The 21,843-nt window shown below is 50.0% G+C and overlaps 1 protein-coding gene across 1 annotated transcript in view; it reads right to left on the reverse strand.

The window, feature by feature from the left end:
- Positions 1-15,658, reverse strand: part of FAM20A (FAM20A golgi associated secretory pathway pseudokinase) — a 47,335-nt gene extending 31,677 nt beyond the window's left edge. Inside the window, exon 1 of the mRNA XM_004749082.3 lies at positions 15,249-15,658. Coding sequence (XP_004749139.2) covers positions 15,249-15,640 — 392 coding nt within the window. The 5' untranslated portion in view covers positions 15,641-15,658. The remainder of the gene's footprint in view (positions 1-15,248) is intronic.
- Positions 15,659-21,843: the final 6,185 nt, after the last annotated feature.

Consider the following 21,843-nt stretch of genomic DNA (forward strand, 5'->3'; position numbering starts at 1 on the left):
ACTATCATATGATCTCCCTGATATGAGGAAGTTGAGATGCAATGTAGGGGGGTTGGAGGGTAGGAGAAGAATAAATGAAAAAGATGGGATTGGGAGGGAGACAAACCATAAGAGACTCTTATTCTCACCAAACAAAGTGAGGGTGGCCAGGGGGAGGGGCGTCAGGAGAGGGTGGTGGGGTTATGGACATTGGGGAGGGTATGTGCTATGGTGAGTGCTGTGAGGTGTGTAAACCTGGTGATTCACAGACCTGTACTCCTGGGGATAAAAATACATTATATGTTTATAAAAAAATAAAAAAAATTATATATAAAAAAAGGGAAAATGTAAGAACATATACAAGTTCTAACAGATTGTTATCACTTGGATAAAGTAATAAAGTGTGAGAATAAAAATAAAAAAGGACACTTGTTTTAGGATTAGGATACACCCAGATTACCCAGGATGAATTCCTCATCTCCAGATCCTTCACGTAATGGCATCTACAAAGACTTTTTTCCTTTTCCAAGTAAGATACCCGTGACAGATTCAGGGAATGAGGACCTGAATGTATCCATTCGATTGAGTACGACGCTTAAGAACCTTGTGATCTAGTGAGGTTAAATGCTGAGCTTATCAATAAGCGAGAAGGTGTTAAGTCCTGTTAAGAAGCCTGATGAAAACAAGGCAGGAGCCAGCAGAGGAGGCCCTGGGACCCCTTTAGGTCACTGGGACAGGAAAGCCCCCTGTGGGTGGGGAGCTCTGAAAGGAGACCCAAAGGGCAAGAAGAAGCCAGCTGGTTTTTTGGGGCCCAATCGTTCTGGCCCATCTGCTTGATTTTGTTTGTTTGTTTGTTTTTTTAAAATACATAATGAAAAACTGATGTTTTTGGCTGAGTGGATCCTGCCAGGGAAGTCAGGAAGAAGCATTTTCATAGATGCAGATAAAACAGTTTTCCTAATCACAGATGACAAGGAACCTTAACAGATCACTAGCTCCATCATTGCCAGAAAGAAGGGCGGCCGCCCGATTGTCATAAATCCAAGCTCATCGTTTCTGGCTGACCTCCTCAGACCTTTTAATGGATTTACAGCTCATAACAGAACAGAAGGCCACCTCGTTCGGTGACATTTTGCAATGAGTTTAACCCACAGGGGCCACCACTAAATTCTACTGCTCAGATTAGGCGTACCGTGGTGGCTTTGTTGATGGTTTTTTAATATCGAAGGTGGCCATTCGGTTATAATGTCTTTTAATATTTTTCCAGCCCCCAATTTTGCAGCCACATGCCACGGCACAAGGCTGGGTGGCACTGATTACCCTTTGACCCACCTGTCACTGCAGCTCCCGAAGTATTGTGTGAGGAGGATGCAGCCCGCCCTTGGACCTTTGGCTCCTCGCTGGACGGAGGTCAGTGGCTTTGAATCCACTCACCCATCCCTCTGGACCATGCGACCTTCCCACAGAACCTTCTGTTCCTACTTCCAGGTCTAGCCAACTGCCTAGTCTCCCTCTCTGCGCTGAATGATAACCCTGAGAAACTCCCCCCTCCCGCCCGAGCTCCTGGGCAATTTATCCTAAATATAATGCCCCTCGACATCGAATAGAAGCTTTGCTGTGGGGCTCTGCTGGGTGGCTCCGCCGGTGAAGCGTCCGCCTTCTGCTCAGGTCATGATCCTGGGGTCATGGGCAGGGAGCCTGCTTCTCCCTCTCCCTCTGTCCCCACCCCCCCGACCCCCCATCCCACTGGTGCTCTCTCTCTTGCTCACTCTTTCAAATAAATATATATATTTTTAAAAAACAGCTCTGCTAAAACATCAGGCTTGTTGGGAGGCTGCCCAAAGGAGGTGTCTTTTACTTTGTTTCTCTGGAACCTGTCGGTTTTCTCCTTCGATAACACAAGCCAGCAGGCCTGCGAGCCGGGCCTGGGCCGCACAGGGCCCGCGGGGTCATGACCGTAATGGACTTGCTGGGGGACATGGCGCCACTTGTGCTGGGGAAGGTGAAGGCTCTGGTCCTTCTACCACATGGTGTCCTCTGAGGTGCCGGACGTGAGGGAGGAGGAGAACAGGGAATTTCCAGGAATCCCTGGGTCCTCCCTGGGCTATAGGCTAGCTCTTGCCCTAGAGACAAGACACGACTAGCAGCTCTCCTGAGCACAGCTAGCTTGGGGGCGGGCAGGTTTTCACAGAGGTGTTCTGAGACGTTCCTCCCTCTAGGCCCCATGGGTCTTATTTTCCTTCTGACTTGTTTTGTTCAACTATTTTATATTTATTTGACCATGAGACATATCGTAATTGTCTTTATGATATAGTTAAAAGATTATCCACTAGATGATGTTTCATTTTTAAACATTTTTTTACAGGGATGCCTGGGTGACTCAGTGGGTTAAAGCCTCTGCCTTCGGCTCGGGTCATGATCTCAGGGTCCTGGGATCGAGCCCCGCATCGGGCTCTCTGCTCAGCGGGGAGCCTGCTTCCCCCCCTCTCTCTGCCTGCCTCTCTGCCTACTTGTGATCTCTGTCAAATAAATAAAATCTTAAAAATTTTTTTTTTTTTTTTTTTTTTTTTTTACAATAAAACCATGGTCACTCACGGTTTGTATTCATATCAGAACGGGACTGCAGTGGCCTGCAGGGTGGTCTCCCAAAAGACCTCATGTCCACGACCTAATCCCTGGGACCTGTGAACGGGACCTTATTTGGAAATAGAGTCTGTGCAGATGTAGCAAAGTTAAGGATTTTGAGAGGAGATGGTCTTGGATCCCCCGTGGGCGCCCCAGATCTGATGGCACGTGTCCTTCCAGGAGAGAGACACAGGAAGCAGCGAAGACCCATGAGCACAGAGACAGAAGAGGAGGTGACGGGACCATGGAGGCAGCGTGGAGAGGGATGTGGCCACAAATCAGAGAACGCTGGCGGCCGCGACGAGTTGAAAGAGACAAAGAACTGGTTCTTCCCCAGAGCCTCTGGACAGAGCACTGTGCCCTCTGCCAAGTGACCCCTGCGTTTCAGAGTCAGCCTCCAGAATTGCGAAAGAACACGTTTGTTACAGGACATGAATGCCAGTGACTGAATCCCCTTCTCAGAACTTGCTCAGGAAACGCTAACATCCAGTGGCTTAGCGATGTGACTTCCCCAGGAGTGGGAGATGGAGCTCTCCAAGTGTTCTCTGCCAAGGGGCCCCGGGCCACTGAGCGACGCCGTGTGTGGCATGAAAATCCGTCATTGATGGTCTGTTTCATTTCCTGACAGCAAATTATCCTAGATGAACCTCCTTCCTCACTCTGACATTATAACGACACAATGATTGTGATGATGATAAACACAGCGCAGACATTTTTCCCTGTGTTGCTTTGATGCCATTGCACTGAAGGAATTTTTGCAAATTTCAGCAGAGGGTTTTCCAGAAGGCGTGGCCTCTGAGGGTCCCGGCATAAGACAGCACTTTTCTTCCCAGGGGTCGGTTGTACACGGAGTCTGCTGCCCGAGGCTGGTGCCAAGGATACCGCTATATATCCAAAGACAGACTGATTGGGTGTCTTTCCATGGGGACACTCAGTCAGCCTCTTACTGGCTGTGAAGACCCATCCTTTTCTACAGTGAGCTAATTACAGACTGTTGAAAAGAGCTTCAAGAAGGGGCGCCTGGGTGGGTCAGTTGGTTAAGCGTCTGCCTTTGGTTCAGGTCATGATCCCAGGGTCCCCGGATCGAGTCCCGAATCGCACTCCCTCCTCAGTGGGGAGCCTCTTGTTTCTCTCCCTCCGCCGCTCCCCCTGCTTATCTGCTCCTGCCCTCCCTCTGCCGAATATATAAATAAAATCTTAAAAAATAAATAAATAAAAGAGCTTCAAGATGCAGAAAGGATTCTACACATTCATGCCTCTAATCATATTAACAGTTATTATCAGAAATGCCCTAGAGATAAGTGAATGGAGAAAGGTCTTTGGAAATTTCCTTCAGGCTCTTAATACACCTGAGAAGTGAAAACAAATTTTCATCATTGTTCTAAATATTACATTGGTTCATAGAAAAGGAAGTGTTTAAAAATTTTCAAAGCAAGGAACACCTGGGTGGCTCAGTCGGTGAAGCGTCTACCTTCAGCTCAGGTCATGATCCCAGGGTCCTGGGATCGAACCCCTTATCCGGCTCCTTGCTCGGCGAGGAGCCTGTTTCTCCCTCTCCCGCTGCCCCTCCCCCTGCTTGTGCTCTCTCTCTTTCTCTCTGACAAATAAATAAAATCTTAAAAAAAATTTACAAAACAAGTTTTAAACACCTGGTGGGAGCATGCTGTGTCCTCAATCCATTCAATCGGAGTGTCCATGGTCTTGGGGGTGATTAGGACCCTCGTGGGAGAGTTGCAGGGAGACAGAGAGACCAGTATCTGCTTCAGACCTCATAAATGGTCTCCAGAACAAGGGGAACTTCAAGTCTGTCCGTAAACAGGTCTGAATGAAGAGCCAAACAAGCCCTTGACCGTAAGCGGGGATGGAGCTGTGTCGTCTGGAACTGAGGGAGTTTTCAAGGGCTTGGAAAGGGAGGCCCAGAGGCTTCATGAAGCTGGAAGAACTAGACCAGGAGGTGGGGACCATTTCAGCGATGACTGCCGGTGTCCCAGGAGCTGAGGTGGAGGCAGGCCCAAGGCAGCAGATCAGCCACAACGCCTCCCCATCAGCTGGCCTCTGTATGCGTCTGCTCAGGCTGCTGCCACAAAATACCTCAGACTGGTGTGGCTTAAACAATAGATGTTTATTTCTCACAGTTCTGGAGGCTAGAAGTCCAAGATCAATGCGTCAGTGGACGTGGTTTTTCCCAAGGCTTGTCTCCATGGCTTGAAGGTGGCCGCCTTCTCCCTGTGTCCTCATAGGGCCTTCCTCTGTGCCCAAGTATCCCACCTGTCTCTCTGTCTTCCTTCAAGGACACGGGCATAGTGGCTTAAGGCCCCACCCTTGTGACCTCATTTAATCTTAATCTTCATTATCCAGTCTCCCAAAAACAGTCACGTCCTGAGGTGTATGGCAGGTTAGAACATGAACGTATGACTTTTGCGGGAACATGATTCAGTCCATAGCGGCATCATTCGGTTTTGGGGGGGTTACGTTAGACGTCTTTCTCACTGACATATGGGGCAGATTCTTGCCACTTGGAGCCACCGGCGCACTGCCCGACAACTGACCAGCAAAGGGGACCTGCTCTGAGCCTCGCTCAGGGGAACAGTACTAAGTTATTAGACTGCCTCTTCTCCGATGGCCAGGAGACCTGAATCTCCCCAGATGGCCTGAGATGTATCTAAGCAGAGGTGATACTTAGGAAGCTCTAGCCAGGACTTCCAGGGGCCGTGCACACATCTCCTCTCTCTTGATAACCTGCTACCACCATGTGACGAATCCTGGACTAGCTGACTGGGGGATGACAGGCCGTGGACAGCCACAGTCATCTCAGCCAAGGTCCCAGACAGGGAACCCCAAAGAAGAGGACACATCCAGGATCAGCAGAACATACACAGCAGCAGACCACGGATGTCTCAGGGAGCCCAGCAGAGAATCAGAAGAAGGCTTAGCTGAGCCCAGCCCAAATGCTAACTTGCAGAATCACTAGCTAATAAATGGTTCTTGTCATTGTTCTTCTTCTTTTTTTTTTTTAAATGGTTCTTGTTTTAAGTCACTGCATTTTGGAATGATTTGTTGTGCAGCAAAGTCAGCAGTGTACAAGCCCTAAAAGATGCTCTCTTATGCTCCAGTGGCCGGAAGCATTGGCAAAGCTGTGGTGGGAGGCGTGGTCATTAGCAAGTGCCTTGATCTCATTACTGACAACAGCTGGGGGGGGGGTGAGGGCAGGGGCAGGGGGCTTGGGTTCTAGGCACACCAATTTGAGAGAAAAGAAGAAAAGACATTTACTCTATTTCCACACATTCCAGATCAGTGGTTTTCAAAATTCTTCCACAAGTGGAACCTTCCTTACAAAAGAAATCTTACCCAGTATTGCCAAAAAAAGAAACAATATTTATAATTTATCATTATCAATCTAATAGGGTCAAATATGTAAATTCATTTTTAAAAAGCCAACCAATAAAAATGAGAGGGATAACAGGATTATGAACTCAAGCATTCAAACTTGGGGGCAATGGAAGTCGGACATTGTCTTATTTCAGAACCTGATTAATTTCTAACACCTTGTTTTGGTAACAGTACAAAAAAAACCCTGACACACACACAGATTTTAGCAGCGCACCTTGCAATCTCAGAATACTCCTCAATTAAACAAAGATAGAAGAAGCCATCTGTCCCCATGAACCACCTACCACAGGCTCCGTGGGCTGCCGTGTGCAAAACACAATCGGTGTGAGTTTTCTCATGTTAAGATCATCTTGAAGTACGCTCTTTCAAGATGAAAATTAATCAATCATTTCCAGAACCCAAGAAACGCCTCCCCAAACTCTAGAAGCTCATGGAGCGCACTTGGAAAATGCCCCATATTTTCACTCTGACAGACTTTGAAGAAGAAATCTTGGAATACTTGGAATACTTGGAAAACAGAGCAGCAAAGAGCCTTCAGGGACCACAACTCAACTCTCTTCCTTTCTGAAGGAAGGCAGGATCGACACACTGGTGTCGTGGCTCCAAGTGGAATCTCTTGTCGGGAGACAGAAAATAAGCCCATGAATGAATGAGGCCACATCAGTTTCTTCCTCGGCCTCCCGTGAGGGAGTAAGGTTGATTTGCGCCCACATGCAAAGATGCCTCACTTCTTGGGAGGATTTTAATGGTTGGTATAAAAAGTCTGCACATGTTAGGAATTTGTTATGAATGAATTTGGTTTTATTTTTTATTATTATTTTAAAAGATTATTTATTTGAGAGAGAGAGAGAGACAGCAGAGCACGAGAAAGCAAACACCTGCTGGGGTGGAGGGGGTTTGAAGAGCAGAAGGAGAGGCAGAGGGAGAAGCAGACTCCCCGCTGAGCAGGGAGCCCTCATGCGGGACTCCATCCCAGGACCCTGGGATCTGACCTGAGCCAAAGGCAGACCTGAGCCAAAGGCCTGACCAACTGAGCCACCAAGGAGCCCTGAATTTGATTTTAAAAAGCCTTAATTAAAACTCCAGAACAGTGTCTACAGGAGTCAGAAAGTGCCCTATGCTTAAGCAGAGACCCTTTCCAGAATCACTGGTCGGGGCAGTTCCTCCAGGACCCCTGTCCCCTGTCCACCCAGGGTTACTCTGGGGGACTGCCCTTCCCCACACTGAGCCACCTGGCTTGCAGGTGTTTCCAATAGCTCCGCCTCCCTGACATCAGTGATTGGTTGAGGCGTGGGCAGCCCCCTCAAAGGTGGGCCCATCACAGCCTTCTACAGCCGGGTGTTTTCTCAGAATGGGCCAATCGGCATCTCGGCTCAGACTCTTTCTTTTTGGAAATCGGAGAAACTCTTTTCTGTCTGGTCCTAGGACAGACTGTGGACTGTCGGGAGGTGAAGCTGCAAGAGGGGATCCAAACTGAGGAGACAGAAAGGACAGCTACCCTCGCTGAGTTCTGGTTACTGGAGTCTCATTTTCTTTTCCAGCTCGCATTACTTTGAGTTGGGTCTCTGTCCCTTGAAACCAAAGTGTGCTTTCCAAAAATAATAATAAGCATTTGCACAGAATGCAAATTCGGTGTCAAATTTAAGGGAAACACAGACTTCATCACTTGAACTAAGTGGGGTCCAGTGACCCCGTTAAAAACCCCCAGCAGCAGAACAGCCGGTTAATAAAGGGGCTTGATTTGATGGTGGAGCTGCCTTTGGTCCTTCTCTAGCATCTCTGACCACTCCGAGGGGCGCAGGATACGTAAAAAGCAGCTACAGGTTGTACATCATCTTAACTCAGAGCGAAAACCACGAGCTGAGCTGTTACATGCAGATAAATACACTATTGCTACAGAATTTGCAGCTGTTCACCCACGGAAGAAAATGAGTCAGAAAGAGAAAACTCCCATTTGAACTGATGAAACAGAGACCCCGTGGGCCACTTGGATCGGCCAGGAGAGACCACTAGTCCCTGCGTTTAGACTCTCCATTGCCATCAACATCATCAGACGTATTTCCCTCCAACCCATGAAGCTTGCCCAGGTACCGACAGCACGTTTGCTCTCTGAGCTCCGTGCATGGCTTCTGGGGGCCAGACAGCACGGATGTTCTCCTGCCAGCAGAGATCTTCTCTAACCTACCAACCTCTTCCAAGTTTTCTAAAATCCCACCTCTTCCCGGGCCAGCCTTTTTTTAACAGCCCCGCTTCTCGGTCCACGGGCCCCTGTGCCAACGCTCCTTAAGCTTCTTTTACTCTCCGTATTTTGCTGAGTTTTATTACAGGTTCTTGGCTGATTCTCCGCTCTTCTCGATTCCCTGTGGCTTCCCAAATGGAACTGGTTTGTTACCAGGGGATCCAATAAATTATACATTTTTCTGACTCTTAACTTTGCCTCTTGCCCAAACCAAATTCTACTGGCCGCCCCCAGGGCTTGGCCTCCAAAGTCCTGGACGCCAGCATCTCCCCAGCTCTCAAACTCAGTCTGTCCTGATTTCACGTTTCAACTCCAGGACATTCTACCAAGGGACAGGGCACAAGAAGAGAGACGCCTTGCTTGTTGTTATTTTCTCCTCGCCGTGGCTTCCATGGCACGTGTCTATGTGTGCGCCTCTAACAACAGGCTCACAGTTGCTCCATTGCCTCGAAAATTCTGTCCCACTCTAGTGGCAGCCGTTGAGAATGGTACCCCCGCTCAGCTTTCTGTTGCATGCAAGCCTCCTTCAGTGGAAACAATGGGCTCTTGTCAGCCTTGCGCTTAATGAATAATCACAAGAAAAACACACGTCAGCATCTGCCAAGGGGCAGCGCCAGGAATGAGTTGGCGAAGTCAGGGTCTTGGTGCTTCCCACGTGCTTTCAGGCAAGACTTCTTGGCTGCGCTTCCTTAGAGAACAGGAAGCTAAGGAAATTCCCTCTTCCTGGCACCTGATGCCTTCTCAACTTTCCTTCAGGGCTTTTTTTTTTTTTTTTTTAAAGATTTTATTTATTTGACACAGAGAGATCACAAGTAGGCAGAGAGGCAGGCAGAGAGAGAGGAAGGGAAGCAGGCTCCCCGCTGAGCAGAAAGCCTGATGCGGGGCTCGATTCCAGGACCCTGAGATCATGACCCGAGCCGAAGGCAGAGGCTTTAACCCACTGAGCCACCCAGGTGCCCCCCTTCTAAAAATTGACTTTATTTAAGGTATTGCAATGAAGAGAACACCCAGCCCAGATCCAAATTTTAGGATCTCTCAGTAGGGTGGTTTTGTCTTAGACCTCTATAGGGAGGGGTAGGAAGTTACAGGTGGAGCGATTTTGCAGTCAGTGTTGTTTTGGTTCGAGGCCTTTTCTTTATGGGATGCAATAGGCCATTTCCTAACAGCTCCCCAATACTGCTGTTGTCTGTCTGTTCCCAATTATTTGCTCCGCAGTATTTCCTCTGACTCTGCCCCCCTACCCCCCGGAGGGACCCCATGGGAAACCAGAAGACCACGTGCAAACTGGGGGCTTTTCATGCCAGGAGCAACAGAAGCATGCTGTTCACTCCCAAAGGCAGCTACAGTCATAAAAAATAATGTGGTGCTCTAAGTGGAGGGTGCATACAGTCGGGGAGGGACCAGAGTGGCTGGAGGTAGTCGGAAAAGCCTTTCCAGAAGAGTGAAATTGAGGGCCTGTGGACTTCAAAGGATGCACAGAAGAGAGCTGATGGTTGGGACCATATTCTGGATCCAGACCCTCTGGGTCCAAAGCCCATCTGTGGTTTGCTGGCAGCGTGACTTTGGAAGGCAAGGTAAGCAATCTTCTTGTCCCCAGTCTCTTCTATGAAATGGAACAAGCAGCCCTACTGTATATTCGTTTGCTACCACTGTGTAACAAACTACCACGAACCCTACTGGCTTAAAGTTGCGCCCATCTGTTAGCTCTTGGAGTTGGAGTTCAGCTGTGTTCTTTGTGCCAGCTTTGCAAGGCTGGTGTTTAGCTGTCGACCAGGCTGAGTTCTTGTCCAGAGACTCTGGGGCAAAATCTGCTTCTGAGCTTATTCTTGTTGTTGGCAGAACTCATTTCCTTGTGGTTTGGGGACTGATGGCCCTGTTTCCCTGAAGGCCATTGCCTGAGGACCAATCTTAACCCCTAAGTGTCCTCTGCCATGAGGTCCCTTTCATTGTCAAGTCAGCAATGGTCCATCAGACCCGTATTATACTCTGAATCTCTGACTTTCTTTTCTTCCATCAGCTGGAAGAAACTCCCTCCTTTTTAAATCTTTTTAAATTAATTCATTTATTTGAGAGAAAGAGAGTATGTGTGTGTGCACCAGCTTGGGGAGGGGCAGAGGGAGAGGGAGAGAGAGAGAGAGAATCCTCAAGCAGACTCCATGCTGAGCAGAGAGCCCGATGCGGGGCTCGATCCCAGGACCCTGAAATCATGACCTGAGCCGAACCCTCAACTGACTAAGCCACTCAGGTGCTCCAAAGCTCCCCACTTTTAAAGGGCTGCTGTGACCAGGCCAGGCATACTTGGATAATCTCTCTATCTCAAAGTCAACTCATCAGGGACCTTAATTACATCTGTAAAATGCTTTAGAGCAGTTCCCAGGTTACTTAGTTGAATAATGAAGACAAGTGTGTGTACATCAGGACTGGGGACCTAATGCGGCCATCTTGCAATTCTGTCCACAGTATGCACTTGCTTCTAAGGAAACTGTAAAACCCAGAAAGTCAGCAAGTTTCTGTGAAGTACTGGGGCCAGATCAAGCACGTTTCAGGTAAGAGGTTTGTGGGCAAATAGTTAGGCAGTTGAGTTCCCCGGACTGATGAGAACTTCCCACTGTGAAAAGAGAGTGTTAAGGGCTGGGAACAAGAGAACAGCTGACAAGCATCCTCCCGTGCTTGGCCGAGGGTTTCATTTTGATACATTCGGGACACAGGAAGTGCCTGTACTCCTCCGACGAACACCACGTAAGTCTTGGCTGCAGTCAGGGCTGTAAAGACCGAGCTCTGGAAGGAGGAAGAAGGGACCCAAAAACGGCCTCTGGATTAGCCCTCTCAGAAACCATCTGTTTGGAGTTTGTGGCTCTGAGGAGAGTGGAGAGGTTTCCTCCAGCTACAAGTCCAGGGATGCAGAAACCGCTAAAATAATAGGTCTTCCCAAATCAGTCAAGCAAAGCCCTAATTGGAAAAGAGAAATGGAAGTCAGGGCCCCCACTCCCTCTGCTAACCACACACAGGTCTGGTCGAGGTCCATGTGCTACCCGAAGGAGGCCGTTTCCTTTCTTAGCCGGGCGGGCATCACTGATGGAAGAATCGGACAAGGGCCCAAGATCCTGGTGGTTCTGGGAGAAACGCAAGTGGCCACTATCCAGAAGGAAAAAGCTGGACATGTAGCTGCTTTGCAAGTTGAGTTGCCTGCTCCCGATCTATGTTCCTTATGGTCTGGGGCCGGCCTGAGACCAGCAGGAAGGAGACAAAGGGGCAGGTGAGGGGAGACACCGAGGGGGTGAAATAAAGTGATTGTATTTTTCATTCCACCGATGCCATGGCGGGAAGCAGCTTGGCCTTCAAACCCCCCTAGACCAACCAGTTCTCATTTCCAGCTGACTTCTTTTTCATCACCCCTGGCTCCTTCTCCCCTCCCTCCCCCTCCCCTCCCCCTCTGCCCCTCCTCTATCTGCCCTGCCTGCTGGATCTTCTCAAAGCTTCCCCGGAAAGACTTGAGCCAATTTACTCCCTTTAAACAACTGTCATCTTTGAAAAGCTGCCCAGTCTCTTTGCTGTGATTTTTCAAAGGGAAACTCAGGGCGAGGCTTTGCTTTTGGTGACAGCAAGTAGGTAGGAGGAGAGGGAAAGAAAGGTGCTTCCTGTCCCTGGGCTGGTGGGAAAAACACAGATCCACACACAGGCTTCTGAGAAATGCTGACGCTGTAATTGTAGGAAAAGACAGCCTTCCCATACCCGAGAGATCGTCAAGGAAGAAAAGCAGAGAGTAGGGAATTTGTTTCAACACCGGTGGGGTTGGAGGGGGATGACCCTGTTTGACCTTGACTGTCAAGACCAGAGGGTTACGGGGGGACCAACCAAAGATCCGTGGGCAAAGGGCCAGGCCAAGCTGGCCACTTGTGACATGTCAAAGGACAGATGTTGTCCGGCTTGGGCAGCCTGTCGGCAGAGAAGAACCCCAGCCCACCGGCCAGGAAGCCGCATTTCTAGAAGGTAGAGGAGAGCAACAAGGTGAGCGGTCACCTGTGCCCCAGGTAAGCCCTGCCTTCCGGCCTCATCTGGCTGGTTGGTGCCCGGCCTGAAGTCCTGCAGACTACACTCCCCTTGCTCCTCGATCAGTCTTGGCTTTTCGCTACTCAAGACAGGTGCCCAAGGGGTCATCGTGCCTGAGAGAGCCTGGAGTTGCCTCCCTTGTTGTGATCAGCGACCAACGACTCGGCAGAAACACTTTTTTCCCTGGTTGCATGTTTAGCTTGGATTGTGCCACACTTAGTTCCGTTTTTGAGGGAGGAAGGAGAGGACGGGAGGGCGGAACAGTGGGTAAGGGAAGTCTGCAGAACACCCTGAATGTCAGCCCGGGAGACTCTACGGGACGCACAGCCTATCTTTTGCATTTGAACTTCACCTTATCTTGACGTGCAATTAACAAAGACTGATGGAAAGCCTGAAACATTCAAAATGATGTCTAAGCTCCACCTTCCACCAAAATCAAAAAGGAATGTGCTGGGAGGAAAAAAAAAAAAAAACAACCAAAAACCAAAAAACAAAAAACAAACAACAACCAGGTCATTCCCTACCTTCTGTTGGTAATGAGCTCACGTTGTTAGAAAGATACCTTCCAACTTCACACCATGCCTTATTGGCGTGGCGGTTAAGAAAAACATATATTACTCAGAGTAACGGTCGCTTCTGGGCAAGGGGTGAAGAATGCTGATTTGGCTTCTCTCGCTGCCTGAAACCCTCCTGGTGTGGCAGATGGCTTGCTGCTACAATTATTTTGGATAGCAGTTAATGGTAGGTAATTATTGGCACGGTGGCATCCGTATAGGTCTATAACTCTCTAGTTTTTAAATACTGGCTGGGTTGCGGCTGTAAACAAGGAAGGCTTGTCCGTGCAAGAGAGACACAACTAGTAAGGTCATTCGCTGTTTCTTCCTTTGCTGTCTAAATATTTGCTTGCACAGAACTCTGGAGCCTTCCTTGTCCTGGGGTAGCCAGAGAAGCACACAGCAGCATGGGTGCGGGCTTCATTGAAACTTCCACTTGCTATCTAGTCATTAGCCCACTCTCTGGCTTCAGGTAATGAGTTACTCTCTCTGACAACAGAACTCTGGGTGTGCTTCAAGTTCACACTGGCCACTGAGTCCTCCACGTTTGTTCTTAACCTTGATGCACGTAATAGGGCATAGGCTTATTAGAATCCTCCCGTTTGCCATACAGATCTGGTGAAGGCAGGTGTTCTTTGCAATCCTAGGTCAAGTTTCAACCCTCGAGAATGCAGCTTCCTCTCCTGCTTCAGCCCACAAACCTCGCTTGAGGTCTGGAGGTAGGAAAAGGAAGAGGAAAAGAAATATCCCAGCTGTCGCATTTCAACCAACCATGCGAAACTACCCTGTTAGCTCCGAAGACAGCAAGGTCAGCAGCCCCCATGGGTCGACCCCTCTGTTAAATGACCAAAATCATTTCTGTCCAGGAAATGTGTTTTTATGACACACGATGGCGTAGAAATCAAGCTCAAACATCGACGGTGGGAAATGTCGGTGAGAAAGATTTTTGTGTTTCTGCCAAAAATATTCTCCTGGACTTTCCTTCAAGATCCGGAGGAACATAAGGAAGTGCAGGGCCACAGAAACGAGAATACATGAATGCTGATTATGAAAGCAAACGACTTCGCCCACAGTCCCCTCATTCTGGAACCTTCCGCAGATAGGTAGACGATTTTCTAAGGGCACAATTTCCTAGTCCATTGATCCCGACGCCCACATTACTGATGAAATCAAGGTAATGTTGAACAGGACAGTGTCTGAGAAACACTCTCAAATTGCCTTTTTATTATACCCAATTAGCAATGAAATGGAGAACCACCTTTTTTCTAATCTAAAGTCATCAGCCACGGAGCTGCAAAATTCACCACAGCGATTTCAGCCAAGGGCTCCCCATTTCATCTCCTTTTGCTTTCTGAAAGTCCTTCCCTCCCTCAAGCCCCAGCGGACCTTAGCGCTACAGAATAACGAGCAAACAGTTAAACTGGGCTAGCCCTGGGCGGCCACTGAGATTTATGGTCGATCCATTCTCCGCAGGGACTATAAAACCCTCTGATGACATCTCATTTTGAAATCTCTTGTAGTAAGAAAAGTAATGGGTGTGGTTCCAAATGAACTCTGGATGCCAGTGATATTTAGACAAGTCTGTACTCCGAAACAGTTCTAGCTCATGTGAAGATCTCTGTCATTAACCCCGATCTCAGTATTGACTATTCTTCCCACTCCAAACTACCCCCTTCCTGCCCTTTTACGTCTTAAGTGAGTCCTAAATAGGTTTGGGCTCCCCACCCCCCAACCTCCAGCTACATTTTGCTTTGGATTTTTAGAAATTTCCAGGTAGCTTTCTACCTCCTCTGTGAAAGTATCAAGCCTCAGATCCGTGTCAGCCCAAATTACCCCAATGCTAAAACCACCTTCAAGTTAGAGCACCGGCCAGAGGGACAAGCCGGGTTTTAAAAAGAATAGGTCGGTGACCAGGTCAGGGAACTTTCCGCCCCAGCTGACCTCTTGCAATCTCTGACCCGGGCAGAGGAGTAAGTTAAAAGAAAGAGCTGGGTGTTCAGGGAGTAGCATTGCTTTCTGGAAGGCACCCAGGTCCAAAGCGGAGTGCGGAATTCGAACCAGCTCTGGAGTTGCTCTCTTTGGGAACCTTTTCCGGAACACCCGAGTCCAGCAGCGGCTTCCCAACATCAGGACAAGGAGAAAGAGGGGGACAACGGCCCCGGACAGTGCAGCGGGGCTAAGGGGTGAACAGGGAGCTGGAGGAAAGAGGCTGAGAGCATTTCTCCGCTGTGGGGCTGCACTGAAACTTTCTCCCCCTGAGATGCACTCGGGCTGGACTGTGCCGTCCGCCAACAGCTGGTGGGGTCCGGGCGGGGAACACGAGCAGCGCCGGGCGCCCAGCCGGAGCTCCGGGCGGGGGCGGCGAGGCGGGGCAGCGCGCGCGGGGGGCGCCCGGCGCCCGGGGTCCTCACCTGTTCCAGCGGGCCACCTTCCTCCGGTAGTACCGCAGCGCCTCCTGGCTGGCCAGGAGCGAGTCCTCGGGCCCGAGGGGCGGCGGCTCCTCTGGGACGCGGTACAGCGGGTGGGCGAAGAGGGCCTGCAGCTTGGAGCCGCGGCCGCCGCGCCGCTCAGCGCCGGGCCCGGCTCGGGAAAAGTTGCGCGCGGCCGCGCGGGGGTTCGGGGAGGCGGCGGCGGAGTCCGGGGCCGGGGACGAGGCGCGCCGGGCGCACGGGCAGCCCCGCGGGTCCTCCCGGGGCCGCAGCTGGCGCCGCACCTGGGGCCAGAGGTGGAAGTAGAGGTCGGCGGAGAGCAGCGCGCCCAGCAGCAGCAGGGTCAGCAGGCGGTCCCGGCGCAGCCCGGGCATGGCCCCGCCGGGGCGCGCGGGCGTCTCCGGGGACCCGCGCGGGCGCTGGGCGCCGAGGGCCGGCCGGGGTCGACGGGGCCGGCGTGTTCACCGCGGAGGATCGCCCCTCCTCCTTGGAGGGATGTCGCCCCTGAACTTGGGGACCCGCGGCGTGCGGGCTCGCGGGGCTGGCGGGCGTCCCTGCTCCGCGCGGAGTGGAGACCAGAGGATGGTGCCTCTGGGCCCCTGTCTCTGGCACCTTCTCTCCCCGCGCCGCCCGCCCGGGAGCCGGCTGCAGGGAAGGGCTGGGGGGCGCGGGTGTTTGCTGCCCCCCGCGGGCGCACGGGCGGCGGGGCCGGGGGCGGCGGCGAGCGGGAGCTCGGGGAGCAGGCGGCGGCGCTCGCCTCCCGGCGGAGGAAGGCGGCTGCGGAGCCTGGGGCGTCTCTCCAGAGGATGCTGTCGCTGGGCGGCTGCGGCGACCGTTCCCGCGGCTCCTTCCGCGGATGGCGGGGACGCCCGTGCCCCCGGCTGCTCGGGGCGAGCTCGTCTGCGCGCCCGAGTCCTCGAGGCAGAGGTGACGCCGGGCCTCCCCCGCCTGGCCCCGCGCCCGCCCCTCCGCCCACTCGCAGCTGGCACCTGCCTCTGGCGCAAGCTCGCCAGCCAACTCCCGGGGCCGCTGCCGGCTCTGCCCTGGCACCTTGTCACCCAGCCGGCACCTCGCGCCCATCCCCCTCGCCCCAGGCCTCCCACTTTCCCTGCTCTGGGCTCAGTCTCGGCACTTTCCGGGACGCAGGTTGTGTGTGTGTGTGTGTGTGTGTGTGTGTGCGCGCGCGCAACCTTTTTTTTTTTTCATTTTCTTTTTTTAGAAAAAAGACAATTCCCCGAAAGTGTTTCTTTAGTAAGATTTGTCACATATGTACGTGCGTGTGTGTGTTGTCTGTTTCCTCTTCCTATCACCCCCCCCCCAACCCTGGGCACACACTAGGTCTACAACACCTACGTGTCCCGTGCCTGGCACCTAGTAGGCACTCGGGAAACACCCACTTAAAGAATAAAAAAGTTTGTCCTTTAAAAATAAGGCACCGATTTTACCTAGAATCTTGGTGATTTCCTGTTTGGAAGGAGTTTGATTCCAACTGTGCCTGCTCTTTACAAAGAGGAAATTTCTCCGGCACTCAAGGAGGGAGGGGCCTCCCGATGACCCCACTCTGAACTTTTGCATTTAGCTTGGTGTGAAAGTAGTCCACCCAAATGAATCACTGGACAGCACATGTTAGACTTTCCCCTGATAGTTTGAGAAGTAATTTATACTCCCCCACCTCATTTCCCTTTTGAGGAAGAGGGAGGGGGAGGGGGCAGGCCAGGCCTGGACTCCTGGCTCCTCTCTTTAATGGGGGAGGGCGGAGTGGGGAGGAATTGAAGTGCAAGTCAGTTGGGGGAGGGAGCCCCACTGAGCTGAATGTTCCGGAAAACTCATGTTTGCCACTAGCCGCTTGCCCAGAGAGTGAAGCTTCCCATGTAGGCCAATCCTACTCTTTAACCGCCTCCTTCCTTTGGATGGAGTCAGGAATTCTCAGACACACTTTGGCTTGTAGGTTCAGAGCAGAGTTCCTTCCCCTGTGGTTCAGGGGAAGAGTCTTTGCTGTTTGCCATACCCTCATCTGTAACTGAGTGAAATAATAGGACTGACCCAATAGGGTTATTGAGTGCTTGGAACACCCCTGAGCACATGGTGCATAAGTATGTGATATGTGTATGCTAGAAGTATTATGACTTCTCGGTTCCTGTAGCACACTGGGTTAAGTTAGATACTATTTATGAATGGGACAAGATTGATAAATCGTGAGAAAGGAAGATATTGGACAGGGATCTCTTTCAGGAGCATATCATGGCCTAAAAACTCAGTCCAAGTGAGAAACCCCACATCGATACTCTTGCCACCTACTTTCCTCTCCTGGGTATTGATGTGGGGAACAAAGGCGGAAGAAAAATTATTAAATTTCCTCACTACCTACAGCCTGTTGACAAGTTCTTGAAACAGGCAGAGTGACCTTCCTCTAGGGACTCAACTGCCTCGAAGTTAATACTTTGCTAAGGGCAAAAGGCAATCTTAGCCTGGCTCCCAGGATCCTGTAAATCTACTTTAACATATCAAATTTCCTTTAGAAGTTTCTAAACCCCGCAAGATACATGTTGGCAATCATTCCCCAAGCATAGGACAGACTGATATACATCACGACTAAGGTTTTATTAGATGGTAATGAATGACCTTTTTGCAACAATAGCTAGCCTCCTCAAGGTCCTGCAAACCTTGCTTCCAAAATTCCTTAGAGACTTACACTACCCCAGACCCCCTCCCAATTTGAAAGTATATAATGGGCCACTCCTTGTGACCCCAGTGCAGCTCCTTCTGCCTACAGGTCCTGCCCTCTGCTTTAATACAACACCTTTTTGCACCAAAGATTTCTCCAGAATCCTTTCTTGGCCATTGGCTTTGAACCCGAATGTTCTTTCCTACATCAGGAATGGTGGTGGGCCTTTGTCCATCTTGTTGCATGATCCCCTTTGTTTTATCTGGAATCAAATTTCAACTGCTTCCCAGTTTCTGAGAAACTTTGCAACTCCTGATGGTCTAATTAGGCATCAGGGCCCGAGGATGAAGAAGTCAGGCACTGACCAGGATCACAGCTGCACTGGCTCTGTGGCAAGCTGGTGTGCATTCTTCTGGGCTGGCAAAGGACGTGGGTAGGAAGCCATCCCCATCCCACGACTCCAGTCCTCCGCTACTCATGGGGTTACGCTCCCTTCCTAGACTCTGTTGTCTGGCCTCAGCTCAGGAAACAGTATTTCTAACTTGATTAGGGATTATCTTAAGCACTTTTCCTCTGCTCTACCAAGGTCAAGGGCAAAACTGCACGTGGAAGTCAGATGTTAAGTGTAAATGAGGTTGGGGCAGGAGAGGGGAAATCCTAGGGGCAGAATTGGCCAGTCGGTTGCGGGTGGCCTCAGTGTCCTCTTCCGTCTCTCAGAAATGGGTCTTGCCCTTCTGCTCCTGCTCTGACTCTCCTCATCTTGGCCCCTGGCTTCCTCATCTACATCCCTTCAATCCACATCCAAGTTATCCCCAACCGCTGTTGACCAGAGCCTGACATGCTGCGTCAAGCCTCCCCTCGTAAACCCATCCCCACCTTTCCGTTCCCACGGGACTTCAGTGCCGTCAGAGTCTCCTCATTTGCTGCTCAGACTCTCACAAATAGGTTCCTAACTGGTCTCACATATAGATTCCAATATGGCCCCATCACAGTGCCCACCTGTGTGAGGATAGAATCAAAACGTTTGCCAGAGTGAGCTTTCTAGCACGCGGGTACAACCACGATGTCCTGTTGGAAAGCCCGCACGGCTTCTCATCGCGTCTGGGTTAGGCTACTCACTGTGACGTGGTTCTTCATGGTTTGGCTTCTGCCTCCCCTTCCTGCTTCATCTCTCAGCTCTCCTACGTCTTTCCGGTTTCACCCCATAATACTTTCTGCATTTCCCCCAGTGCTTCATACGCTAGGAGACATGCCTTTATTCAAAAGTTCTTTGGCATTTCCCCACCTGGAGAATGTCTGTTGTCTGCCCAAGCTATGGCCACGTGTCCCAATTTCTCTGATGGTTTTCCTCATGCCTGTTAAGCTCAGTACCGTGTGCTTTCAGGGACCCCCATAGCTCTTTCATTCACTCCTATTAAAGCATTAACCAGGTCACATTTAGCTGTTTGTATGCATTAGAGGTTGAAGGACACCCTCCCACCCCATGCTGTCAATTTATATGGTGAACTCCTAACCCTTAATACCTCAGAATGTGATCTTATGTGGAAATAGGGTCATTGTAGATATAATTAGTTAAGATGAGGTCATACCAGATTGGAACGGGCCCTTAAACTAATATAACTGGTATCCCTGCAAAGAAGGGAAATTTGGACATGGAGCTAGGCACACCAGGGGTTCTCCATGAGAAGATGAGGACAGAGGTCAGAGTCATGCTTCTACACGCCAAGGAACACTGGAGAGAGCCAGCAAACCACTAGAAACTAGGTAAGAGGTAAGCAGCTTGTTTTCTTACATAGTCCTTGGTAGAGATTATCCCCATCAACATCTTGATCTCAGACTTGTGGCCTCCAGAACCAGGAGACAATGCACTTCTTCTTCTTCTTTTTTTTTTTTTTTTTAAGATTTTTATTTATTTATTTGACAGACAGAGATCACAAGTAGGCAGAGAGGCAGGCAGAGAGAGAGGAAGGCAAGCGTGCTCCTTGCTGAGCAGAGAGCCGGACGCCAGGATCATGACCTGAGCTGAAGGCAGAGGCTTTAACCCACTGAGCCACCCAAGTGCCCCTACACTTCTGTTTTTTAAGCCCCCAGTTTGTGGTCCTTTGTAACAGCAACCCTAGACACTGACGCAGTACCCGTGTCTGCCTTCCTCACTCGAGCACAGAGAGGGGCTTCCTTATCTCTGGGCCCGAAGCTCCGAGGACTGGGCCTATCACTTATGGGAGAAGTTTGAGCTCAATGAATGCAGGGAAATCTTTGAGGTCAGGGACCTCACTCAGGCTGTCTCTGCAACTGTCGGGTATCACCTAGAACCTGGGGCATGGGAGGGGCTTCATGATGGGTGACAATAAAATAAAACATGGTTACTGCCTTCAAACACCTTTTATGATTATTAGAGGAAAGAGATCTGTCCGTACCTACAAGACAATTGAGAAAAAGTCCGAGGCTGTACACTGGCCTGATGAGGGAATCTGTGCCTTTGCGGCATTAAGGGAGCAAATGGAAAAGGCACTTGTGTTTCCTTTCAGTCTAGCTAAATATCAAGCTCGTTACTTCCAGGAATTAAATCACAAGGACAACAGAGTCAATATTTAAACACAAGAGTTCCTCAATCTGTGAAGGTTACACTCTGTTTTTATCTTGCACATGTCTGCATGCTGCTGAACACACAACTAGTTGTTTCTTGTTTGTGTGGTTGGTTTTCCAGGCCGGATTGTAATTCTGAGGACAGGGCCAACACGCTTTCTTCTTTTTCCTGCTTCTATGGGACCTCGTGCCTAGCATGGCAACCAGCTGAGAATGAATCCATTCCTATGGGATCAGTGCTGTTTGTGTGTGTGGGTCTAGGTGTGTTTATGTGTGTGTGGGGGGGATGATTGTGAAGTGTATTTAAAATAAAAATCTGGACTTATAAAATCTGGCCCTAGATCAATGTTGGCTGTTACATTTAATTGGAATAGTTAAGTTTTAGGAATCTTAACAGACCTAGTGAAAGGACAATAGGTAAGAGACATGAAATAAACTATGCTGACTGCCGCTGTCTGTGTCTCCAAGAGTTATTGTTACCATACAGATGTGTGAGGGCTGTGCTGCTGCTAACTTCTAGCTGTCCCAGCTGTCCCTGAGAGAGGAGGACAGCCGCTCGAGTACTGGGAATGGCGGATCCTGAATGCAGTGAGAATAAGAAATGATTTGGTGTCATACCCAGTCTCTTTGAGCTCGAAAGAACAGAACTTTCTTTACGTGACCAAGACATAATGTTTCAAGGTAGACCAGACATTTCTCCCAGTGCAGCCTATGCATCAGAATCACCAGGGTGGGGGAGGAGGGGTTTTACAAAAATGCAAATTCTAGGGTCACATGCTAGATCTGGGGAATCAGAATCTTGGGAAGAGGGCCCAGGAATGTAAAATTTCGACAAGCTGATTCTTAACAGCTTATACTTTTCTGTGTACCCTGAGGTCCAATTCTGATAGACGCTGAAGTTGGGGAATCATCGGTTGAGAGGATAGTGCTAATGAGAACAGGACATCATAGAGGTCATTCCACATGACCATCCAACCTGGGTCATGAGGTTGTGAGGGAGCTCCTGGAGAGAGTGTGTTTGGTCCAAGACGAACTAGCTCAGCTACTGCTGCCGGAGAAAACAAAAGAAGCAACCCCCGTACCAAATGATGGATACGTAGCGTGATCTTACTATAAGTGTCATTTCTTTGCTTATTAGTACATTTCCTTTGGGATACTGAATTACCTTCTCTGGCCTCAGTTTTCTCATCTGAAACATGAAACACAGAAATGAATGATCTCTGAGGCCCCATTCAGTTCTAAAAAATGATGATTTTACCAGGTTTTCTTGTATTAAGCATATACTAATCAAGCTTTTTTTTTCCCACAACCTATTCTCACTATAAA

The sequence above is a fragment of the Mustela putorius genome, unplaced genomic scaffold (assembly GCF_011764305.1).
Source record: "Mustela putorius furo isolate JIRA1106 unplaced genomic scaffold, ASM1176430v1.1 tig00000487_pilon_pilon_pilon, whole genome shotgun sequence".
Taxonomy (NCBI): Eukaryota; Metazoa; Chordata; class Mammalia; order Carnivora; family Mustelidae; genus Mustela; species Mustela putorius.